The sequence below is a fragment of the Sardina pilchardus genome, chromosome 1 (assembly GCF_963854185.1).
Source record: "Sardina pilchardus chromosome 1, fSarPil1.1, whole genome shotgun sequence".
Taxonomy (NCBI): domain Eukaryota; kingdom Metazoa; phylum Chordata; class Actinopteri; order Clupeiformes; family Clupeidae; genus Sardina; species Sardina pilchardus.
Genome location: NC_084994.1, coordinates 36,539,175 through 36,565,479, shown reverse-complemented (window position 1 = coordinate 36,565,479; position 26,305 = coordinate 36,539,175). Strand labels below are relative to the sequence as shown.

Sequence of the window (26,305 nt, the reverse complement as noted above, 5' to 3'; positions counted from 1 at the left end):
GAGGACCTTTCCCTGGGAATAAATGAACCAGCCTCGTCCTTTACATGAGGCATGAGTACTGAGGATCTTCAGTCTGTTATCTAGACTTAGTTTAGCTACCACCTGCTGCCAGTGAATTTTGTGCAGGAAATGTGTTGTGCTGAAGGAATAAATGCTGTATTGGTTTCACAGTTGAGTCTCAAAGGCAGTGGACACCTCCTGCACTAATTCTTCCCCACAGTAACTCCGTACACCGTACCGGGTTATGACATAGAAGAGGAGGACTTGACCTGACATTGTCAAAGTCAAGCAGAATGACTCATTAAGCAGACACATGCCTTGAAACTGAGCAAAATACTACACACTCAAACACCAAACATTTGGTCACATTTTATTTTAATTTAATTCCTTTAGGTCAAGGTCAAGCAGAATGACTCATTAAGAATACACATGTGCCATGAAACTGAACACAATACACAATTTACATTTTATTTTAATTAATTTGTATGCATTTAAATGAAACCCTGTTTGCCTTTGTGGATATACACATCATACGGTTAAGACAACATTTTAAACAATAACATATTTAATTTACAATCAAAAATACAATTTATAAAGGGAATCCCCTCCTTCTCTCTCCCTCAAATATATCAATGTAGAAAAGTCTCTGCAGCAACAAACTCCATTGTTACTACAGTAATATCAAGTATCAGCTCTGAGGAAAGCCGTTCTTCAGATAACAAACAACACTCTAAGTTCAAGTTCAAATGTTGGTGTTTGCTCTAGTTGGATACGACACGCTCACCATATGTCATTCAGATGATCAAATATAGATTAAAGGATTAAAATGGAGCGGCAGAGAAATGTGTGTGCAGGAAGAAAATAGAAATAGCCAGGAAAACAGAAGGAGGGATGATGCTTGTCATGGGAAGGAATGGAGAAAGCAGAAACAATGAGAGAGAGAAAGTGAATGAGAAAGAGTGAGTGTGTAAGTGTGTGTGTGTGTGTGTGTGTGAGAGAGAGAGGGTGTGTGTGTGTTTGTGTGAGAGAGTGTCAGTGTGAGTGTGTGTGTGTGTGAGTGTGTGTGTGAGTGAGTGAGTGAGTGAGTGAGTGAGTGAGTGAGTGAGTGAGTGAGTGAGTGAGTGAGTGAGTGAGTGAGTGAGTGTGTGTGACAGAGAGTGAGTGTGTGTGTGTGTGTGTGTGTGTGTGTGTGTGTGTGTGTGAGGGAGAGAGAGAGAGAGAGAGTGTGAGTCCAGTACAGAGTACAGAGAGGAGGCAAGAGGAGGAACAAACATACACACACTCCCTCACACACACACACACACACACACACACACACACACACACACACACACACACACACACACACACACACACACACACACACACACACACACACACACACACACACAGGAGGGGAAAAGGGGCAACACACACACCACACACACAGAGAAAGTAAGAGAAATTGAGGGAGAAGAAAACACAGTCTGAGGGAAGAGGCAACACAGAAGATGAACAGGAGAGGACACACACACACACACACACACACAAACACACATACACACACACACACACACACACGGTGTGTGTGTGTGAATGTGTGTGAGTGTGAGTGAGGGAGTGTGTGTGAGTGAGTGAGAGTGAGTGCATGTGTATGTGTGTTTATGTTTGTGTGTGTGAGAGAGAGAGAGAGTCAGTGTCAGAGTGTGTGAATGTGTTAGTGTGTGTGAGTGTGTGTGTGTGTGTGTGTGTGTGTTAGTGTGTGTGAGTGTGTGTATGTGTGTGAGTGTATGTCAGTGTGAGTGAGGGAGTGTGTGTGAGTGAGTTTGAGTGAGTGAATATAGTGAGAACAGTGACCGGTACAGAGAGGAGGCAGGAGGAGAAGCAAACAAACACACACACACACACACACACACACACACACACACACACACACACACACACACACACACACACACACACACACACAGGAGGGGAACAGGGGCAACACACACACCACACACACACAGAGAAAGTAAGAGAAATTGAGGGAGAAGAAAACACAGTCAGAGGGAAGAGGCAACACAGATGATGAACAGGAGAGACACACACACACACACACACACACACACACACACACAGGAGTGTGTAAACAGGTGTGTGTGGCTCTCCTCTGCTGCAGGATTAGGAGGTCATGTGATCTGGCACAGGGACACTGAGGAGTAAATCCTAGCATAAAACCCAGGATAGAGGGGCTCAGTGAATGTGGAGTGGAACGTGTGCAGGTGGGTGAGTGTGTTAGAGGAGACGCTGTAGAAGGACAGAGTGCCTGCTGGCCAGTCCAGGTACACTCCTACTCTGCTGGAGCGGGAGGAGGGGGCAGGTATGGCAGTCTCCTTACTATTGTGATAGGCAAAGTAACTGTTACCAGAGCAGCTCAGTCTCCAGGACTTGGCATTAAGTCCAAACACGCTGCTCTCCCCACTCCCCACTGTCCTCGGGGTGCTCTTATAGGCCACTGCTATATAAACCCCATCACCACTCCACTCAGCCTCCCAGTAGCAGCGTCCAGTCAGACCCTCTCTGCACAGCACCTGAGGGTTGGAGTCAAATCTCTCTGGGTGGTCAGGATACGGGTGATACCCATGTGTCACCTTTCTGTTCCCCTCAGAGAGAGAGATATTTCTGCGTGCTGTGTTTGGGTCCAGCGTGAGCTCACAGGCATCTGCACACAAGAGGAGAGGAGAGAACATCCTCATCAGTACACATACATACACACAGAGAGACAAACACACACACACAGGCAAACACACACACACACACAAACACAGTGTGTGTGTGTGAGTGTGTGTGTGTGTGTGTGTGTGTGCGTGTGTGTGTGTGTGTGAGTACAGTGAGAACAGTCAGACCAGTGACAGGTACAGAGAGGAGACAAGAGGAGAAACACACACGCGCACACACACACACACACACACACACACACACACACACACACACACACACACACACAGACACACACACACACACACACACACACACATACACAGGATGGGAGCAGGGGCAACACACCACAAAGACAAACACACACATGCACGCACACACGCACACGCACACACACACACACAGGAGAAGAGCAGGGACAAGAAACACAAACACACACACAAATACAGTGTGTGTGTGTGTGTGTGTGTGTGTGTGAACACAAATACAGTGTGTGTGTGTGTGTGTGTGTGAGTGAGAACAGTGAGTACAGTGAGAACAGTGACAGGTACAGAGAGGAGGCAAGAGGAGGAACAAACACACACACATGCACACACACACACACACACAGAAAAACATAACACACACACACACACACAGGAGGGGAGCAGGGACAACACACAAAGACAAAAACTCTGTGTGTGTGTGAGTGAGTACAGTGAGAACAGTGGCAGGTACAGAGAGGAGGCTAGAGGAGGAACAAACACACACACACACAGGGAGCAGGGGCAACACACAACACACATACACAGAAGGGGGGCAGACACACACACACACACACACACACACACACACAAGACAAAAACTGTGTGTGTGAGTGAGTACAGTGACAGGTACAGAGAGGAGGCTAGAGGAGGAACAAACACACACACAGGGAGCAGGGGCAACACACACACGCACACACACACACACACACACACAGGATGGGAGCAGGGGCAACACACCACAAAGACAAACACACACATGCACGCACACACGCACGCACACACACACACACACAGGAGAAGAGCAGAGACAAGAAACACAAACACACACACAAATGCAGTGTGTGTGTGTGTGTGTGTGTGTGTGTGTGTGTGTGTGTGTGTGTGTGTGTGTGTGTGTGTGTGTGTGTGTGTACACACAAATACAGTGTGTGTGTGTGTGAGTGAGAACAGTGAGTACAGTGAGAACAGTGAGAACAGTGACAGGTACAGAGAGGAGGCAAGAAGAGGAACAAACACACACACATGCACACACACCCACACACAGAGAAAAACATAACACACACACACACACAGGAGGGGAGCAGGGACAACACACACACACACACACACACACACACACACACACACACACACACACACACACACACACAAAGACAAAAACTGTGTGTGTGAGTGAGTACAGTGAGAACAGTGGCAGGTACAGACAGAGAGGAGGCTAGAGGAGGAACAAACACACACACACACACACACAGGAGGGGGGCAGACACACACACACACACACAAACACAGGAGGGGGGCAGACACACACACACACACACAAACACAGGAGGGGAGCAGGGACAACACACACACACACACACACAAGACAAAAACTGTGTGTGTGAGTGAGTACAGTGACAGGTACAGAGAGGAGGCTAGAGGAGGAACAAACACACACAGGGAGCAGGGGCAACACACACACGCACGCAAACACAGGAGGGGAGCAGGGACCACACACACACACACACACACACACACACACACACACACACACACACACACACACACACGCCCGGGTGCTGGGTGTGCTCACTCCACCTTTTGACATTGTAAGTTTGGGCAGTCTCTCTCCCCCGAGTTTGAAGGGGGAGCTGTCTGTTTTCTGGTCTACCTGGGCTAGACAACAGCTGATTGGCGGGACTGTTCAACAACACCTTTGGCCTGCTGCTCTCTCTCTGCTTTGCTCTGCATTGCTTTGCTTGGCTCAGGCCTCTGTGCTGGTGGCAGCAGCATCATACTCCCTTTTGCCTTTTGCTTAACACTAGAAGCGCCGGGCCGTTCTGACCCACTTATACCTAGAAGCGCCGCGCCACGGTCATTTGACCGCTTTGATGACCTACTAGAAGCGCCGTGCTGTTGTGAACTACTTAAAGGGATAATCCGGAGTGAAATGCACTTTAGATCAATTTTTCGGACTATTGGGAGTACATACGTTGAGTTAGGGTGACCACCTGTCCCGCTTTACGTTGTACTGTACAGCAATTTTACCCTTTGTCCCGCCTCACGCAAATTGAGCATCTGTCCCGCTTTTTCATTCGACCCTGGCCAATTGAAAATAAATACACAGATACGTTCATAGGCGTAGTGTTAACTTATGTCCAATAGTTCAGAGGAAAGCAATACAATCGGTAGTTATCGACTGAGTCGTGCGTCAATCAAACTGTTGATTGACGCACCTGGTGCACCAACGCCTCCGCAACGTTGTCAAAGATGTCAAATTGGAGAGCGCGCTCTTCAGTCAGGTTAAGCAGCCATGGCCAGTGTGGCCATGAAAAAGAGAAGATGCACTTTTAATAGAATGGACCGCAACATAGCCTACTCTTGGCAAAGACTTGTAGACGGCGAAGCAGAGAGCGCATTTTGCATTTGCGATTTTCTCTGGGGCATGGTGAAGAATACGATGTGAAGCGACATGGTGCAAGTGAGTCCTACTGTACAAAACTAGAAAAACACTCCGAGAGCGCAGACCTAGGCCAAGCAAAAACATAACCGCCTCCTGGATTACTCCCATTTAATCGTTTGTTCCGTGGGTCATTTCAGACCTTTCCTGAAAATTCCATCCATAACTTTTTGAGTTATCTTGCGAATCAACAGACAACGAACAGAGAGACAAACGGCCCCGATGAAAAGTGACGAGCATCTATCATGCCATAGGCTACAGTAACCTACATCACACACACACACACATTCATGTTGCTCTGCCGACTGCATTAAGTTAGTAGCCTAATTGTTCCAGATTAAATGTCATGTGGCTGTTCTTATCAAAAAAGATTCTGGTTTACCTTATTTGCACTGAAATAGTTAAAGGCAAACCCTTAACAGTTTGTCCTGCATAGACTAGGCCTTATATTTTGTTGAACTTAAATAGGTTAGGCCTAATATTTTTTGTGTGTCTTGTATTTTAAGGTGAATTTGATTCGCTGAGAGCCTTCTTTTAGCCTGGTCCTTTGGACAGTTGACTATTTTGATAGTCCCAATAAAGACGAGATGTTGCAATCTTAGTGTTTATTCTTTTAGGTAGTGTCTTAATCTTTTGGTTGATAGGTTTAAAAAAGGTTGCTTAGTAGATAGACAATATATCTTACTTTTAAAGTTATTACGTCTGTCCCACATTGTCCCACTTTACCATGCTACTTGTCCCACATTTTGTCTGACTGGAGGTGGTCACCCTACGTTGAGTTGACACCAAAATCATGTAATTCGGATGTATTTTGAGAAAGTTCGAGCTCACCGTTTTTAGCCAAAACTCGTTAGCCTGGAAGTGACGCGGGCATGTCTTTCGCCGCTACAAAACGCTATTTTTATACCTCTTCTACTGTTCCAAACAACACTACACTTACGTGGTAGTGAGTAGAGGGTCCCTAAAGCCAAACCGAAGTATCCCCACGTTTTTATGTGGTCGGATAGAGAGTCCAGAATAAATTTAATCGAGTCAGTACCTTTCCGGAAATGTCACTGCTGCAGCTGGCAACGCTAAAACAACACTTTATTAACATTTCCGGAAAGGTACTGACTCGATTAAATTCATTCTGGACTCTCTATCCGGGGATCCTCTACTCACTACCATGTAAGTGTAGTGTTGTTTGGAACAGTAGAAGAGGTATAAAAATAGCGTTTTGTAGCGGCGAAAGGACATGCCCGCGTCACTTCCAGGCTAACGAGTTTTGGCTAAAAACGGTGAGCTCGAACTTTCTCAAAATACATCCGAATGACATGATTTTGGTGTCAACTCAACGTATGTACTCCCAATAGTCCGAAAAATTGATCTAAAGTGCATTTCACTCCGGATTATCCCTTTAAAGCGCGGTGAGGCGGTCAAATGACCGCTGAGTCCTTAGACTGGGACGCTGTCACTTACACATAATGATAGCTAGATGGCGCTTCGTGCACGAATCAAATAGTTTGGTCATAGATTCAGTTTGCACTAAGCCATGTCTCATTCGTGTCAACCCGTGTAAATAGTCTGTGGTTGTTTCATTATGATATACAGCACATTTGAGGTAGGCTATCTGTTCATTTATTTGTGTTGTTTGAGGTAAAAACTCTGAGTTCTTGAACAAACCTTAAGCAAACTTGACTTTCAACTTTTTCGTAGTAGGCTATTTTTTTATATATATATTTAGTTTTTAATAAATATGAATATTAGTTTTTCATATTTTGGAGATTGTTATAAAGATGATTAAATCAATGTCACGCACGGTAGTTTGAGTGCAGTTAATCTACGAATAGGCTATAACATTCATCGGCTGAAAATAATCAAGTCGTTGCACCTAGTCATAAATGTAGGCTACCGTCAGAACGATCCAAAAAAGTGCTGAAACGTTGACCATTGTGATTCAAAATTGACTTGCCTATTGCTGTGACAGATAACAGTTTTGTTTTGGAGTCGTGGAAGAGAGAAGTAGCGGGCCCTACGTACATAAATAGGCTACAACGAATTTCAGCTGAAAATATTTTTTACACATGTAGCCTAGGCCTGCCTCTTAGAACAACGTTGCAACGTTTTCAAAACAAACTCGCATTTTACCACTGTAAATCGCCTCCATAGACACTATGCCATGTAAATGAAAAATAGTTATTCAAATAAATCACATATAATACATATTGCACATATATAAACTATATGTTTTATATTATTCTCATGCCCGACTGCTGTGAGAAAAGAGAATAGCAGCCTGGACAAACATGGCCGAACGCGAGACAACATAGTGTTGTCACATAAGTGAGCGCATAATAGCTCTAAACTAGCTTGTACCGGTGTGCTTTTGATCATGTAAAAATTCTGGGTGACAAAACACAGGTATTTAGGAAAAGTCGTGAACGTAGGGTCCTGGAACTTAATCAAGTGAAAAGATTTATTTTTTTTGTAATCACTGCGGTCAAATGACCGCAGCCCGGCAGTTCTAGGTATATCTAGGTCAAACCTACACGGCGCTTCTCGAAATGCGCGTCAGCGGTCAAATGACCGGCGCTTGGCGCTTCTAGTGTTAACACATAGCCTACACTTCACGGATCTGCACAACACATTTGATTAACCATTTGTTGCTTCTCATTTACTGACTTGATATTGTTCTTTATTTACAGTGCCTATAGAAAGTCAGCATACCCTTTTGAAATAGCTACTTTTTTTGTCTTACAGCCTGAAATCAAAACCCATTTAAAAAAAAAATCTTTTCCAGTTTTATTTACAAATTTAGCTGTACAGCATCAAAATAATGAAAAAAAGTCTACAGTTCTGAAAATTAATAAAAAATTAAAAACTAGAATAACAGGGTTGGAAAAGTCATCATACCCCTGACTGAATACTTTGTAAAGCTTCCTTTTGCTTTCATTACAGCCATCAATCTGTTTGGATATGTCTCTATCCTCCTGACTACCAGAGGTTCGTTTTGTCCTCTCTAGAGGACATCTGTAAACTTGAATGTCTCCCAGACCATGCATGCTACTGAGCCAACTCCTATCGTTCCCTACAGAGGACATTCAGGACTTTTAACTGATACCAAATGTATGGGGGTGGGGTTTTGGGAACTTCCTCTTTTTTTCTTGTAAAGTCCTGGGTCAAATTGACCCAATTTTCAAGGAAGAAAAGGAGGAAGTTCCCAAAGACCCACCCCCATACATTTGGTATCATGTAAAAGCCCTGGATGTCCCCTTTAGAGAACAAAAGGAGTTAGCTCAGTAGTATGTATGGTGTGGGAGATATTCCAGTTTAGAAAGGTCCTCTAGAGAGGACAAAAATGAACTGCTGGTAGTCAGGAGGCTATTATAGCTTTGCACACCTAGATAGAGGAATATTTGCCCAATTTTCCGTGCAGAAATGTTAAAATTTAGTCAAATTCTGTAGGGAATGGCGATGGACTGCTCTCTTCAAGTCAATCCACAGATTTTCTATAGGATTTAAGTCAGAGCTCTGACTTTGCCACTCAAGGATATTCACCATCCTATCCTTAAGCCACTGCTTTGTTCTTTTGGCAGTATGTTTAGGATCATTGTCGTGTTGGAAGGCGAATGACCTGCCCATCCTCAGCTGTCTAGGAGAGGGACACAGGTTTTCCTTAAGAATGTGGATGTACTTGGCAGCATCCATTTTCCCTTCTATCCTGACCAATTGCCCAGTCCCCACTGAAGAGAAACATCCCCACAACATAATGTTGCCCCCACCATGCTTCACACTAGGTATGGTGTGTTTTGGGTGGTGTACTGTGTTGGTTTTCGCCAAACATTGCGCTTGGAGTTCAGTGCAAAAACACATCTGGAATATTCTGCTACCATGTGGAAAAAGCTTTTATGGTCAGATGAGACTAAGATCGAACTTTTTGGAGACTAAGATTGAAGTTTTTGGACTGAGCTCCAGGCGCTAACCAAACACAGTATACACACCCAAACACACCCAAAACACACCATACCTACTGTGAAGCATGGCGGGGGCAACATTATGTTTTGGGGATGTTTCTCTTCAGCGGGGACTGGGCAATTGGTCAGGATAGAAGGGAAAATGGATGCTGCCAAGTACACCCAAATTCTTGAGGAAAACCTGCGTCCCTCTCCTAGACAGCTGAGGATGGGGAGGTCATTCACCTTCCAACACAACAATAATCCTAAACATACTGCCAAAAGAACAAAGCAGTGGCTTAAGGATAGGATGGTGAATATCCTTGAGAGGCAAAGTCAGAGCCCTGACTTAAATCCTATAGAAAATCTGTGGATTGACTTGAAGAGAGCAGTCCATCGCCATTCCCTACAGAATTTGACTAAATTTTAACATTTCTGCACGGAAATTGGGCAAATATTCCCCTATCTAGGTGTGCAAATCTATAATAGAGACAAATCCAAACAGATTGATGGCTGTAATGAAAGCAAAAGGAAGCTTTACAAAGTATTAAGTCAGGGGTATGATGACTTTTCCAACCCTGTTATTCTAGTTTTTAATTTTTTATTAATTTTCAGAACTGTAGACTTTTTTTTCATTATTTTGATGTTGTACAGCTACATTGGTAAATAAAACTGGAAAAGATGTTTTTTTAAATGGGTTTTGATTTCAGGCTGTAAGACAAAAAAAGTAACTATTTCAAAAGGGTATGATGACTTTCTATAGGCACTGTAGATTTAGTGGTATTATTTTATGCTTTAATAAATTATTTGTATTTACCTGTTTAAACGGTGTGGTCTCCCTTTATGTCATGGCTACTCTGAGCTAGGTAGTCGTGACAACACACACACAAACAAACACAAACACACACAGAGAGGAGGGGAGCACCACACACACACACACACACACACACACACACACACTCACACACACACACACACACACACACACACACACACACAGGTTAGGATTTCGGGTTTGATCCCCGACCAGCAGGAAAAATGTGGGAAGGGGAAGAGGTTGCGATCTCCTGTGCTCACACACACGGCTGAAGTGCGCTTGAGGAAGGCACACACACACAAACACACACACACAAACACACACACGGCTGAAGAGCCCTTGAGGAAGGCACCTACTGTAACCCCTCACTGCTCTCCTGCACTCACACACACGGCTGAAGTGCCCTTGAGGAAGGCACCTACTGTAACCCCTCACTGCTCTCCTGCGCTCACACACACGGCTGAAGTGCGCTTGAGGAAGGCACCTACTGTAACCCCTCACTGCTCCCTGAGCGCCACTGTAGCAGGCAGCTCACTGCTCCGGGTTAGTGTGTGTGCTTCACCTCACTGTGTGCTGTGTGTGTTTCACTCACTCACGGATTGGGATAAATGCAGAGACCAAATTTCCTTCACGGATCAAAAGAGAATATATACAAACACACACACACAGGAGGGGAGCAGGGACAACACACACACACACACACACACACACACAAACACACACACAAACACACACACAGGAGGGGAGCAGGAACAACACACACCACACACACAAACACAGGAGGGGAGCAGGGACAACACACACACTGACACACACACACACACACACACACACACACAAACACACAGGAGGGGAAGCAGGAGCAACACACCACAGAACACACACACACACGCATACACTCACTCACACACACACACACAAACGCAAGGGAAGGAGGGAAAACAAAGAGAGGTGATGCAGAACATACATGTGGACACACACACACACACACACACACACACACACACACACACACACACACACGGAAACAGGTCACACAAACGGGACAACGGGACACACACACGTTCCACACGTACAAAACTACCATATTGTCTATGACTGTGTAGCAGTATGGTATACTGTGGGCACCATCAGGTAGGCTACCCCTGCTGATTGTCAAACAATTAGTTGTCAGCCTATCAGGGTACAGGGTGGTTTTTATAAAAGTCAGGTGGCAGTGTGATTAACGTGTGACTGACAAGGAGTGAAAGCCCTGCTTCCTGGTTCTTCAGATCCTCTACTGTGGGTCTGCTGTCTGAAAGATGCTAGCTCGCGCAACGCAGTTGGTAAGTTAACCATTTGCCTTCCGATAGAGATTTCATTGATGTAGCCTAGTCTCGTGCGGGATGGTAAATGCGTGTTTTGTTGTAGGCGATCACCAGCTGGAGTGGGTGGAATGCTGTTGGGAGCTACCTGAATGGGTTGCTTTGGTAGGTCGCCTCTTTTGGAGGTTGTTTTTACTTTTTGCGACTATTTTGATTTTAATGACAATGCCATTATTTGGTGCATCACAGGAGCTGCAAGTTGAGGTTCACGGAGCTACAATAACACCCCCGCTTACGGGAAGGGAACACTGCTGCTTTGCCGACCCCTGCTTTGCCTGCTGTTGTGTGTCGCTTGGCCTAGCTTGATGCGCTATCTGAGCCAATTGACTGGTTTAGTGTCAATGTGCGCCACTTGTTGGACTGTTGAGTGTATGTGCGGTTATGTGTACGTCTGTCTTCCACACTGGTAATCGTCTAGCGAGATGGCTGCGACCTCTCCGAATTATGTGTTTATGTACAGTATGTAGCTTGTGGGTCATTCCACGCCAAATCAACCAGAGCCCACGCACTTGCGTCTCAAAAAAATCTGAAAAAAATACCATGTGTGCCTATGTTACCCAGGAGACACTCTGTAAAATGTTTTTTGTGCTAAGATCAATACTTTTCAATTAACAGCCAGTTTTACAGGGGGAGGGGGGTGTCAAATTTGTTCTGCCTCTTTTTTTTTTGTCAAAGTTCACAAGCTCATTGCTCAAGAACTCGAATCCGTAGGAGGCTCAAATTTTGCAGGCTGGTGCATAAATAGGAATAGTATGCAGTAAAATCATTACGAGTAGTCTGGATGATCCTGCATGGTCATAGCAGTCCCTCAAATTTGATCGACATTTTATTGGAGTTTTTGGCTGTGTTCTGTTTAGGCCTTCAGAAGACACATTTTTACTCAACATAGACTCTTGGGGTTTTTTTCTTATTGAGATAAGTAGAAACACTCTCCGAAAAAGCAATGAAGAGAAAAGAAAATCCATCAGGGACTGAACAGCAGACCTCACAAGTTTGAAAAATAAATTTGGATCTCATATTCAGAGCACCCTAACACCTTGTGGGAATATACAAAGATTTTTTTTACATTTTTTTCTATAATCTGCATTACCTCTTCTTTTTAAAAACACCAATTTGACTTGTCTTATGCAAATCTTTCTTTTTCATTTTCCACCCTGAACAAGGGCAAAATGCACCATAGAGATCTATTGAGAGATTTGTTTTGTATAGAGTAACCACTAGGTGCCACTAAAATCACTGATTCACTGAAATTGCCGGGTGGGGACAAAACATATTGATCTCAATGGTGCATTTTGTCCATGTTTAGGGTGGAAAATGAAAAAGAAAGATTCGCATAAGGTTAAGGAATTGTTTGGGAAATAATAACGGCTAGTCATTGCTGACGTTAGCAATGCATTATCAGAGTTCGTTTCTCTGTCATTATGCTGAGGAAAACAACATTAGCACTTGCCATTGAAAGCTAGCAGCCTGTTGCTGTTCCTGTTGGATCCTGCAGCAAGCTGGCAACCGCGACTCAGAGGGGAGGGAGAGGATACGCCGCGCAACAGTATTTTGAAAGTAATTGCAGTGGGCTATAGCCTACTCGTTTTGGCCACAATCCTACATACGGTTCCTTTAATATAGGCTATAGGGAATTGCAAGCAACATACATGGATTTTAAAATGTAATTTTGTTTTTAATGACCCGCCCCAACCCGCCCCGCAAATAAAGTGATCATTTCTTTACCCGCCCCAACCCGACCCGCGGGTTACCCGCGGGGTCCGCGGGTTACGGGCCGACCCGCGCATCACTACTGCATACTATTCCTATTTATGCACCAGCCTGCAAAATTTGAGCCTCCTACAGATTCTAGTTCTTGAGCAATGAGCTTGTGAACTTTGACAAAAAAAAGAGGTAGAACAAATTTGACACCCCCCTCCCCCTGTAAAACTGGCTGTTAATTGAAAAGTATTGATCTTAGCACAAAAACATTTTACAGAGTGTCTCCTGGGTAACATAGACATAGGTCTTTTTTTGAGACGCAAGTGCGTGGGCTCTGGTTGATTTGGCGTGGAATGACCCTTGTGTCAGTTGTGTCAGTCTTTTTGTATATTCGTGTGTCACTTATTTTAGTTCTGTCTTCCCTACTTCCCCAGGAGCTGAGCGCCAAAGGTGGAGGGGCAGTACTGGTGGTGGCGTCCCTTTTTCAGTGTGTCATCTCACTTAAATCATGTTGCTGTGCTGCTGTGCATAAATCTTGAGCACGTGTGCCTTTGGGTGATTTCTGCATTAGATGTAACTTGCTAGCTAGCCTCCTCCACTGGTAAGCCTCAGTGTCCTCCCCCCTGTGTGTGTGTGTGTGTGTGTGTGTGTGTGTGTGTGTGTGTGTGTGTGTGTGTGTGTTTGTATAAATAAAAGACATATTATTATGGACCCACGTCTCTCTATTTAGTAAAACGAACTTGTGTGCCATTAGTAAACCTGGTTAACATTGAAGCAATATTCCTCTGGGTGAAATTCCCAGAGTGGCGTAGTCAGGCTATCCAAAATACTGCTCTTGCCACAACTGTATGACTCTCCTGGACATCAGAGGCAATGTAATGATCAATACAAATATAACAGGATTACCTGTGGATATTGTTTGTAACTCCACAAGCGGATCGGTCAACAGGTCTACTCATCGGTGGAGGAGGGGGAGACGAGGTGGCGTCTTAGCCAGACGGCGAAGGCATCCAACCCGGCCTCCCATCCCTACCTTACTGCTGGCTAATCTGCAGTCCATGGAGACCAAACTGGATGAGCTCCACTGTTGCATCGGCTCATGCAGGGACTTGTGAGAGTGCAGTGTACTCTGTTTCACCGAGACCTGGCTTAACCTAAACACTCCTTTTGGAGTATCTGACTATGGCATCCGTTTCATCTGCTGATAAAGTTTCCTTCTATACTTCTCACAACTGTTTACATTTCACCAGACGCCCCTGCTGCAGCGGCACTTGAACTGTATGTTGTAAACAAGAGAGTCAGCACCAGGAAGCAATCCTCATCATAACGGGTGACATCAATCACTGCAACCTCAAAACAGTCCTTCCCAAGTACCACCAGCACGTCACCTGTCCCACCAGGGGCGATCAGACCCTTGACCACTGTTTCACCCCACTGAAAGGCTCATACAGGTCTGTACCGCACACACACTTAAAGGTAAAGGTAAATCGGACCATTTGTTCCACATATACATAACTGCTGTATTGTCTATGAGTGTATGACTCTCCTGGACTCCCTACTTTGTGACCATTTGTCAGTGTTCCTGCTGCCGGCCTACAAAACCGAAGCTAAAGCGTGAGCAACCAGCACTGAGCAAAGTTCAATGCTGCTCTGCAGAACACAAGTCTGAACTTCAGGACTGTTTTGACATACAGTAACTGACTGGTCTGTGTTCAAAGACTCCTCGGCGGAGCTGGACGAGTACGCCGATTCAGTGACAGAGTGCATCAGGTGACGGACTACATAATGGACTTGTGTGTGCCTTCCCATATCGTCCGATCCTTTCCCAGCCAGAACACCTGGGTAAACAACGCTGTTTATCTGAGCCTGAGGGAGAGGACCATGACCTGATTAGATATCAGAACTCAAGGTACACACTAAGAAGGGCAATACAAGTGCCTAAAAAACAGTATGGGAATGAGTTGGAGAATGACTTCAGCAACTGTGACATTGCCTGTGGAAGGGACTGCAGGTGATCACAGACTATAAAGCGACACCAGCTCTTACAGACACACCTGCCTTGGTTCTGGATGAGCTAAATAAATTCTATGCTCGTTTTGAGTCTCGCGAGTCTAAACGGGGGGAAGAAGGTGCTCTTCCAGTAGGAGGAGACATCTTACAGGTCTCAGAGGGTGAGGTCGGCAAAACCTTTAAAACGGGTTAAAATTCACAAAGCTGCCAGCGCTGATGACATCCCGTCTTGTGTATTCAAGACGTGCTCACCATTCAGGTGCCACAAACCTACACGGACATCTTCAACTTGTCCCTGCCCTGGTGCACAGTGCCTTTGTGTTTCACAAAGACAACGATTGTGCCAGTGCCCAAGAAAAGTGCTGTGTCTTGCCTGAATGACTACTGGCCCATCGCCCCTAACCTCCGTGGTGGTGAACTGTCTGGGGAGACTGGTTACAGCCTACATCAATACACACCACCCTGCTTTCCTGGACCATCTTCAGTTTGAATATAAGCACAACAGATCTGTGGATGAAGCCATCTCCATCACCTTGCATACTGCCCTAGCTCACCTGGACAAGAAAATTGTCTGTCAGGATGCTGTTCACTGACTACAGCTCTGCCTTTAACACTGTTGTGCCATCAAGAGACCTGGGTCTGAGCAGCCTCCACACGCTGTCAGAGGAGGGCTGAGTCCATCATCAAGGACGCCAGCCACCCAGTTCGCTCCCTCTTCTCTCTTCTCTCCTCTGGTAAGTGCTACCAGAGCAAACACACACATACTGGACACGCACACCGAGTAAGCAGCAAACAGTGAGCAATAACACACACACAGACACACATATTGAACACACACACAGACAGACACACACACACACACACACACACACACACACACACACAGTAAGCAGTAAACAGAAACAACAAAGAGGTGGTTAATGTTACACACGGAGAGTCGTCTGGCTACTCAAGCGAGTAGGACGCATTTCTTGCTGCTCCTGCTTTACTATCCCTTTAGCAATTTTCACTCTTTTTCTTTCTTTTATTTCATTTACAAGCTAGGTTAGCAAAGACGGTGAAACGTTAATAGTTAGTTTTTACTTTACATGAACGGCAAGTCACCTTGAAGTTGGATTAAACAACATGCACTCCTCCGGCCCGAGACGCAGGAGATCATGTAGTAAATGTACTGAACTAGAACAGAGGATTTCTGCCTTGGAATCAAAGATTGGTGCCCTTTCATCAAAGACGGATGAACTACGAGAGACATCTCATGAAGTGAGTACAGTGACAACTGGAAATGCAGAGAATGTAACTCAACAATCTTCCAATAGCATTGAATGCATCGACCTCACAAAGCAAAATGAGAGTTCTGAGCCTTGGCGCAGGCAAGGTGCCAGGCCAAAAAGCAAAAAACGTAATACAAGAACTGTACGTACCTCAACACCAGTAAACTCAGATGTTAATTCCAGGCCTCGGATCAGAAATACAGACAGATCAGCAAACCATAGGGCTTGTGGTCCTAGGGGTGACCCAGAGCCCCTAAAACTATGGAACAGATTTGAATGCCTCCAGGACGTGAGAGAGGTTTTTCCCAGGGAAAAAACCCAAAACAGGCAGCGAGCAAACCACAACAATAGAAAGACGGGCACAGACAAGAAGCAGCACTCGGCACCTGTTCATCCCACAACCCTCATTCTAGGCGACTCTACAGTGAGACTTTTAAATGGGGAAAGGATGATTGTATGTTGTTTCCCAAATGTTTCAGTGTCTGACACAAAAAACAAACTGGCAGAACTGGTGTCAAAATATACAACTATCAAGCGCATCATTGTGCATGTTGGAGCAAATGACATTTACAAAGAACAACTGTATGTCCAACAAGATTTCAAGGAACTTTTCTCTGCTCTATTTGAACTTGGATTACAAACTTTCATCAGTGGCCCACTCCCAGCAGAGGGAAGCTTTGTTTTTACGAGACTGTTTAGTTTAAACACCTGGCTCGCAAAAACATGCTTTTCAGTTGGGATGAATTTTATTGACAATTTCAACCTTTTCTGGAATCGCAGGGAATATTTCAGACCAAAAAGCACAGAGCTGAGTTGGACTGGAGCCAAGGACTTAACACAGAACTATCACCTCTCTCTCTTGCACCCAACATTTTCTCTGCCAACCTTGAGCCAAGCCTCTGATAAGCGCTCAGTAGCCACACAAACGGAACAAACTGAGGACATCAACATGCAGACCTTGGAGAAACATAAACAACCAGAACAACAATGCCCAGCCACGTCCACTGGACATGATAAGATGGATGCTGCTAAAATGATTCATAGTAAATCACTGGCGTCAAACTCTGCGAAATCTCAGCAAACAAATGGATGTCATGAACAGGAGAAGATAGCACCTATCAAAGCTGTTGGAAGGCTATCAGAAAGGAAGGGTCATGTACCAGTGCCCCTCCCCACCTCCGTTGACTCCTTGCCACCACAAAGCCATAACAACATGGAACACACTACTGGAATACTTGCTAATAGCGAAGCAACAAACCCCCCAGGACCCCATCTGGCAGATGGAGACTCTGGACTTTTATTCCTTGATTTCCCATCACTACACACACCCAATAACCACCCCACCCAATCCAACTACCCAGGCCACCCAAACCCACCTAATATCCCATCCCAATCCCTTCCTCATCATTCCACCACCCAAACAAACTCCACAGGATCCCCCACATACCCGTCACCATCCCCACTCAAGCACATGATGTTCCCTGCAACAATGGAGAGACTGCTACCAGCAGCCAGGCAGATTTTCAACAGCCCAAGACCTTCAGCACTGAAGCGCAGTGCACCTCCACGCCCTCCCCCTCCGCATGCAAAAGGATCACCTACGCAGCAACAACTTCATGAGAGTATTGTATGATATTCTGTGGGTCCCTGCAATAGAAATGGTAGTGACAGTAGTTTTGAGAACATGCCGGGACCCAGTAAGCCTATGTCATTTTCTATTCCTGTTCTGACAAGTAATAGAAGACTAGCACATCGAGCCTACAGGGTAAACCAGTCAAATCTCCTACCTGTACCACTACAGCCTCAGATTTCCCCAGTGGATCATAGCTCCCCAACTCTTACAGCAAAACTAGCTCTCCTAAACATCAGATCTCTCTCAAACAAATCATTCTTAATTAATGATCTTATTTGCACATACAACCTTGATTTTTTACTCTTAACTGAGACATGGTTAGACCAAGCAAACAGTGCCCTCATCGAATCTGCTCCACCAAATTTCAGTTTTTTGAGTGCTACCAGAGCAAATAAAAGAGGAGGGGGGATAGCTACAATTTTCAAGGCATCCTTTCAGTGCAATCAGTCATCATTTGGTGAATTTACTTCATTTGAATATCTGTGTGCAAGCATTAAGTCTTCTCCTCAGATTTTACTACTGACTATTTACAGGCCTCCAAAACATTCAGCTAAAGTCTTTCTTGAAGAGTTTGGTGAACTGCTATCAGTCATTTGCATAGAGTTTGACTGTCTTATTATATCAGGGGATCTAAACCTACATGTGGATAATCCTGAAAACAATTATGCCAAGGAATTCATTGCACTAATCGACACTTTCTCCCTAACACAGCATATACAGGAGCCAACACACTCTCAAGGCCATACACTCGACCTCGTTATCACAAAGGGTCTCAATGTCTCCACAGCTGTTAAAGACCTGGCGTTATCTGATCATTTCTGCGTGTTCTTTGATGTGTCTATGTCCCCACACAGTCAGAACAGATCTATGTTGGTAAAAAGGAGAATCATAAATGATAAGACAAGTGTTCTTTTTGAGCAAGCACTCTCACAGACATCAAGTAATTTGTCAGACTCAGTAGAAGACTTATTGGATCACTTTAATGCAAAAATGGCAAACATTATGGATGGCATTGCTCCCTTAAAATCCAAGAAAGTTAAGGACAAACAGAAAGCACCATGGAAGCAAAATCCAGCGGTTAAACTCCTAAAAAGAGAGTGTAGGAAGACTGAAAGAAAATGGCATAAATACAAACTTCAGATCCACTATGACATCCATAAAGACATGCTCCGCACATATAACTTTGAAATGTGCAAAGCAAGACAGTCTTTCTTTTCTAACATCATCAGTAGGAGTTCAAATAACACTCGTGTTTTATTTTCCACTGTCGAAAAGTTAACAAATCCTCCCTCACAATTAGTGCCCGAACTTCTCTCAACTAATAAATGCAATGAGTTTTCATGTTTTTTTAAAGGTAAAATTGACAAAATCAGACTCAATATATCTGCTAAATTACTCATTCAACACCCGGAACTTCCAGCTACAAATAGAGGGAAACTTAACTTGATGTCAGAGTTCAATTTGATAGACTACGAAACACTTGAAAAAACAGTACAGATTCTCAGCTCCTCCACGTGTGTCTTAGACACCCTGCCTACAAATTTCTTCAAAACTGTTTTTCACCTTATAGCCTCAGATGTCCTTCACATTGTAAATACATCACTGCTGTCTGGCACTTTTCCTAAGTCACTAAAAACAGCTGTTGTAAAGCCACTGCTCAAGAAGAATAACCTGGATGCCTCCATTTTAAACAATTACAGGCCCATATCCAATCTACCTTTTATTGGCAAAATTATTGAAAAAGTAGTCTTTAATCAACTAACCACCTTCCTAACATCAAATGGGTATTTTGATTACTTTCAGTCTGGTTTTCGGGCAAATCACAGCACTGAAACAGCTCTCATTAAGGTTTTCAATGACATACGTCTCAACACAGATTCTGGTAAAACATCAGTCCTAGTGCTACTGGACCTTAGCGCAGCATTTGACACTGTTGATCACAATATTTTACTACACAGACTAGAACACTGGGTTGGATTTACAGGCATAGTTCTAAACTGGCTCAAATCATATCTACAAGAAAGGAGCTTCTTTGTTGCCATCGGCAACTGTACCTCAACACCAACATCCCTGACCTGTGGTGTTCCCCAGGGGTCGATCTTGGGGCCACTATTATTCAACCTCTATATGCTCCCACTTGGACAAATCATCCAAAATAATTTGATTTCATATCATAGCTATGCAGATGACACACAAATTTACTTAGCTCTGTCACCAAAAGACTATGGTCCCCTTGAATCTCTATGTCAGTGTATAGAACAAATCAACACTTGGATGGCTCAAAATTTTCTTCAGCTGAACAAAGAAAAAACTGAAGCAATTATATTTGGTAAAAAGGAGGAAAGGATTAAGGTTGCCACTCTCCTTGAAACAAAAGGATTGAAAGCAAAGGATACTGTTAAAAATCTCGGTGTATTAATCGACAGTGATCTAAATTTCAACAGTCACATGAAAATGATAACTAAATCAGCTTTTTATCACCTCAAAAATATTGCCAAACTGAGAGGGCTAATGTCAAAACATGACTTAGAAAAACTCATTCATGCATTTATCTCTAGCAGGGTTGATTATTGCAATGGGCTTTTCACAGGCCTTCCTAAAAAGACTATCAAACAGCTTCAGATGATTCAAAATGCAGCAGCTAGGGTTCTCACAAAAACAAAAAGAACTGAGCACATTACTCCAATTCTTAAATCTCTGCACTGGCTTCCAGTATGTCACAGAGTTGACTTTAAAACACTACTAATTGTTTATAAATCAGTAAATGGAGCAGGACCTAAATACCTATCAGACATGTTTCAGCAGTACACACCTTCTCGTCCTCTGAGGTCTCAGGAGAAAAACCTCTTAGTAAAGCCTGCTGTTAGAACTAAACATGGCGAAGCAGCTTTTAGCTGCTATGCGGCTCAGCTTTGGAACCAACTTTCTGATGACATTAAAAAGGCCCCAACTGCAGCCTGTTTTAAATCTAGACTTAAGACCAAATTGTTCTCAGATGCTTTCTGCTAACTGTCTCTTAATTACTCCATCTGGAGTCTTTTATGTTAATTATTCCTTATTGATTTGATCTTGATTTATGCTTTGTTTTTATTTTCTATTATGATCTTTTTATTATTATTATTATTATTATTATTTGTATTACTATTACTCTTTGCCCATCTATGCTTTTATCTGCTATAATTACTGTTTGTTTTTTGTTTATGTAAAGCACATTGAATGACCTCTGTGTATGAAATGTGCTATATAAATAAACTTGACTTGACTTGACTTGACTACATTTGTAGAAGTTTAGCAACAGACAGTAACTAAGCGGGCGGGACTTCAGGTTGAAAAATGACCAATCACAACAGGCAACTTCCTTGGTTCTGTCCCCCAAACTGTCAAAAGTCAACTCACGCGACCAAAGCTGTACTTCAAGAGAGCGAGCAGAACTCATCTTGGAGAGCGTATGGCCCCCAGCTGTTGTTTTCCTCGCTCGCTGCTGTGTCTACGTGAGTGAATTAATATTTTTTGCTCCTGAGGACGTTGTATTGCGCTTGCAAGATATGACACTATTCTACCACCATAGACCTCTGTCAACTTTCAACTGTCACCTCTGTCAACTGTCTACTCCACACATTGTCAGAGGAGGGCTGAGTCCATCATCAAGGATGCCAGCCACCCAGCTCACTCCCTCTTCTCTCTGCTTCCCTCTGGTAAGCGCTACCGGAGCATTACCACCCACACCACACCATTCAGACACAGTTGAATACCACAAGCTGTCAGAATCCTAAATGGTCAGTGACTAAACAGCTCCTTCTCTTCATTGATTAATTCTACCCACACGGTTAATTTCACACTTGCTATACTGCATCCGGAATGTATACTGTTTTTAGTGTTCATGTCTCATGTCCATGGGCCTGTGGTTTTATGTGTGTATAGTTTTATGTGTGTATAGTCTTATATATTACATGTAGGTACAGGAGTTGTGTGTGTGTGTGTGTGTGTGTGTGTGTGTGTGTGTGTGTGTGTGTACAGTATATGTATGGCTGTATAATGTGTGCGTGTATGGATAGTATGGCCATGAGTGATACTGTACAGTCTTGTATTGTCTCATATAGAGTTGTCTCTCCAACTATCCTTTATTTATTGCCCCCATGCCCCCTGTGTTTATTTACCCCTTTTATCCTTGCACTACTGCAACGAATGGCATAAGAATTTCACTAAATTGCAAACTATATGCAGCAATATTAAGTCTTGAAACTCAAAGCAAACACACACACACACACACACACACACACACACTCACGCACACATACTGACACACAAACAGGAAAACAGACACACACTCTCAAGCACACAAACACACACACAGCCATAAAAATGCAGATGTGCACACACACACATATGCACCGAACACTTTCACCACCGCACATTCACAAACACACTTTCACTCAACCTGCTATCACTACCTGGTGCACTGCATCCACTGTCAACGATAAGAGCAGACCGTAGCATATCATTTGTTGCATTGAGAGGATGATTGGCTGTCATCTGCCATCACATACTGTAGTTAAGCTGCTACAAGCTTAAACTGCTCTCCACCATTAAAACTTATACACACTACCCAACAAGTCTGGAGCATAGAGCTATTGTGAATGTATAACATCTACTGCATGAGTTTGAACAGGAGATACAGTATCTGGAATCTAAATAAAAAATCTAGTCATCTACAGTAATATTTAATCCAATATTTCAAACTCTGCTTGCTTTTTCTATCCACCAATTCTATTATTTTCTTCCACTCTAACTTGAGACTCTCCACATGTTAATCTGTCTCTGTTCTCAGGGGCCTCTCATGTGTCATGCCGTACTAGTTCTCCTTCTTTGTCTGCCATGATGCCTCTGATGTCTGGCTACTGTAACATGCCAACGTGTCAATCTGTCTCTGTTCTCTCTCTGTCACTATGATTCAGTGTGTTTCTGCAGGACACCACAGACCCCCACACATGCTCTAAAGGCCTTTCACATACAGTGGTGGCATACGCCAGTGACATAGCTGCTTAATAAAGAACAGTTCAACATCATAAGCATAACAGTACAACACTCAACAGTAGATCAACACTTACAGTTTCTCAGTTCTCCACGGGCATGTCTTTAAAGGGGAGAGAGAGAGAGAGAGGGAAAGAGAGATTAAATTAAACAAAGTAAATTCTACCATTATTAGAAGACAATAATCTTCACCAACTTGAATGTTTTAAATGGCAAAACAATGACATTGCTGTGTTACAAGAGCAATATGCCACACAAAGCCTTGTTGTGAGTGACTTAGCAGGCGCAGATAGTGAGCTTTTTCAGAGTACATTGTAGCCCTCATTAGTCATCTAACTCTAAACAATGAAACTTAAGAAATTGCATTGACATTCGACCTGACTGTTATAAGAGCATTAGGCCCTTTAAAGTCTTTCTGTCAGTGACTCTGCAGGTGCATTCTAAACTTTGTGGTTTATTTTCAGAGTACATTATATCCGTCAGTAGTCATCTTATTACAAATAATTCACTAGCTCATGATCCGAAATTTGCATAAAGACATGCGGTAGCAGAGCATGTTTGGCGAGGTCTCTGACCGGGGTCCTAAAGTGTTTCGTGGGAGCGTGCAAAAGTCAACTGTGCAGGCAGAAGTCATGCAGGACCCCGTCATACACCCCTTTATTCTTAACTAAGGAAGACTGGAGGTGTGAGGGGAGATAGTGAGCAAGTTAACCCGATGCTGCTGCTTTGGCAGTTACAGTATGCTTTTATCTGCTATTACTGTTTGGTTTTGTTTATGTAAAACACATCGAATGACCTCTGTGTATGAAATGCGCTATGTAAATAAACTTGACTTGACTAGTAATTACTCAAGCTCATTATTATGCCATGTAAACAGCAGAAAATGTGGACATCTTTACGTTTGTAAGACCGACTGACTAAAGACGGAGGCATGGCAAATTCCGTTGCGCTCCTCCTGAACTTGAGTTTGTAAACACCATTTAATGAAACTGATGAAATTGAAACTTCAATTGCATCAACATGCTATAAGGTATCAGTGACTCAGTCATATCAGACATTAGACTGGACTCTGACATGACTACAATGACTCTCAACACACTCCTGCTCACCTAACACATATTTACTGCTGGGTAGAAAAAACACTGACATAATGTTGTGCGGTGAACATACTGGTACTGAAACTAGACACTGTTTAAAAGCATGAGGGGAAAAAAGGACACAAACCTCAATTTCTGCAGCATACAGTTGATGTCACCTTTCAGTGCACTCGAAAGATGAATTCCAGTGATGTTTATGTGATTGTCACTCAAGTCCAGTTCTGTCAGGGAGACCATGTGCTGCACAGCAGAGGCTAAAGCATCACAGGATTCCTCTGTCAGTTTACAACCAGATAGTCTGCATAGAGTGACAAAGACAGAGTGCAAAAGGCAGAAAGGAATGATATCATTTAATTTGATCACCTGTGTAAATCTCAACGTTGTTCAAGTTCCTACATAATCATACAATATGTTACAGTAGGAGTAGAGATGGGCAACATACGAGTAGACTTAAAACTATACCACAATGTCATGATATGCTATTTTGGTGATAAGCATATCAGTGATGGTATGGAAATAGTACTATTCATCGAAGCAAAGTCATATTTGTCTCTTGGAGTTCTTTTTTATTGCTATAATATTGCTTCTTTTTTTAAATAGGATAACTGATTCGACCTGTGACTCCAAACTATTAGGTGATCCTCATTTTCATAGTAATGATTATTATAAAATGCTTCATTTTAACAATAATATGATCAATAATCAATATAACAACCCATAAGCACTGGGAAGTACATCACTGGCCTCAACTCAGCCAGCCCATCTTGATGCTCTTATGTGTTCATAGATTAGTTACACACAGTGTTCATGGGTCTCCAGGACCCACATTATTATTGCCTGTTTAGACCAGCAAACCACCGTATCAGTTTATACACAACACTGAACACAGGATCACTGTATGCCAGTCATATAAATTCATAAACAATATGGTTATCATTTTTATGAATTTGAACACTATTCTGGTCCCTTCCTACATTGTGTAGTTTCACCCAGCTCACCAGGAACATAACAGATTCAGAATGATATAAGTTGATGCTGAGGAGATTCTGGACATGAATTAGTTTGGCCTTCAACAGAGGAGCCCCCTTACTAAAGTATCAGACTATTTTGGTGTGTAGCAAACAAACACAGCCCAGACTCAAACTTGGGTGATATCTCCCTGCACTCAGGAACTGAACTGCAGTGATATTCATATGATGGTCACTCAGGTCCAGTTCTAACAGGGACACCATGTGCTTCACAGCAGAGGCTACAACCTCACAGGGTCCCTCTGACCGTTTACAACCAGCACATACAGTCGGAGAGGAAAGAAGTGTAGGCAGCAAGCTTTAAAAAACGTCAACTGTTACAATGTTAAGGAATTGTAGAGCACACTCTCTGCTAGGACTATGAATACTTGTCTACGAGAACTCCTGTATGTGTCCATGATGTATGCTGTCATTAATGGCTGTGACTATACCAATCAACTATTTGAATCACTCTGAATGAAGAATATAAATACAAATGTCTGCATTGCTTTTGCTACAATTGTTTCATTCACTTGAATAACACTAGCGTGGGGTGCATCTGTATTCTATTGTGTTAGCTGGGTCTCTCATCCAGTCAAAGAAATGAGAGTGGCATAGTCAGACCATATTGTGGTATAATATACTGTAACTGGGTTCTACCGTAATTTCCCGACTATTAGCCGCGGCTTATACATTGATTTTGCAAAATTTCTTCAGCTATGAGGTTAATACAGGGGGGCAGTTAATATGGTGTTAATATGGTTTTCTTTCTTGCATAAAACACTGTCCTGCGGCTTATACACAATGCGGCTTATATGCAGGAAATTACTGTAACTCCCAACGGCCACACAATGTTTAAATGGTGGAGATGAAACACAGCGTTACTGTGCTCGGTGCTCTAGATGCTAGATGCTATATGCTATCCTTCTACTTCCCTCTACTACCATCTTCTTGATCACACTCTGGCTGGTGCTTAAACGTTTGCACTCTCATCCTCTGGTTCTCTTATGGTGTTTGAAAAAGCAGTATTATTGTTACCCTACGGTTTAAATGGTGGAGATGACACACAGTGTTACTG

At 43.4% G+C, this 26,305-nt stretch overlaps 1 protein-coding gene across 1 annotated transcript; it reads right to left on the bottom strand.

The window, feature by feature from the left end:
• Positions 1 to 369: 369 nt before the first annotated feature.
• On the bottom strand, positions 370 to 24,508 carry LOC134089356 (stonustoxin subunit beta-like). The gene is made up of 3 exons (XM_062543800.1): positions 24,348 to 24,508; positions 23,201 to 23,226; positions 370 to 2,683 (listed from the first exon to the last, which is right to left on the bottom strand). Exons 1-3 carry the CDS (start codon positions 24,455 to 24,457, stop codon positions 2,151 to 2,153), a joined length of 669 nt encoding a protein of 222 aa, XP_062399784.1. The 5' UTR covers positions 24,458 to 24,508; the 3' UTR covers positions 370 to 2,150.
• Positions 24,509 to 26,305: the final 1,797 nt, after the last annotated feature.

Coding starts and splice junctions, on each gene's coding strand:
- LOC134089356 (XM_062543800.1), bottom strand. CDS start 24,457: ATGGTCTCCCTGACAGAACTGGACTTGAGTGACAATCACATAAACATC. Junction 23,227..24,347: donor TGTATGCTGCAGAAATTGAG/GTTTGTGTCCTT, acceptor TCCCCTTTAAAG/ACATGCCCGTGGAGAACTGA. Junction 2,684..23,200: donor CCGTGGAGAACTGAGAAACT/GTAAGTGTTGAT, acceptor TCTTGTGTGCAG/ATGCCTGTGAGCTCACGCTG.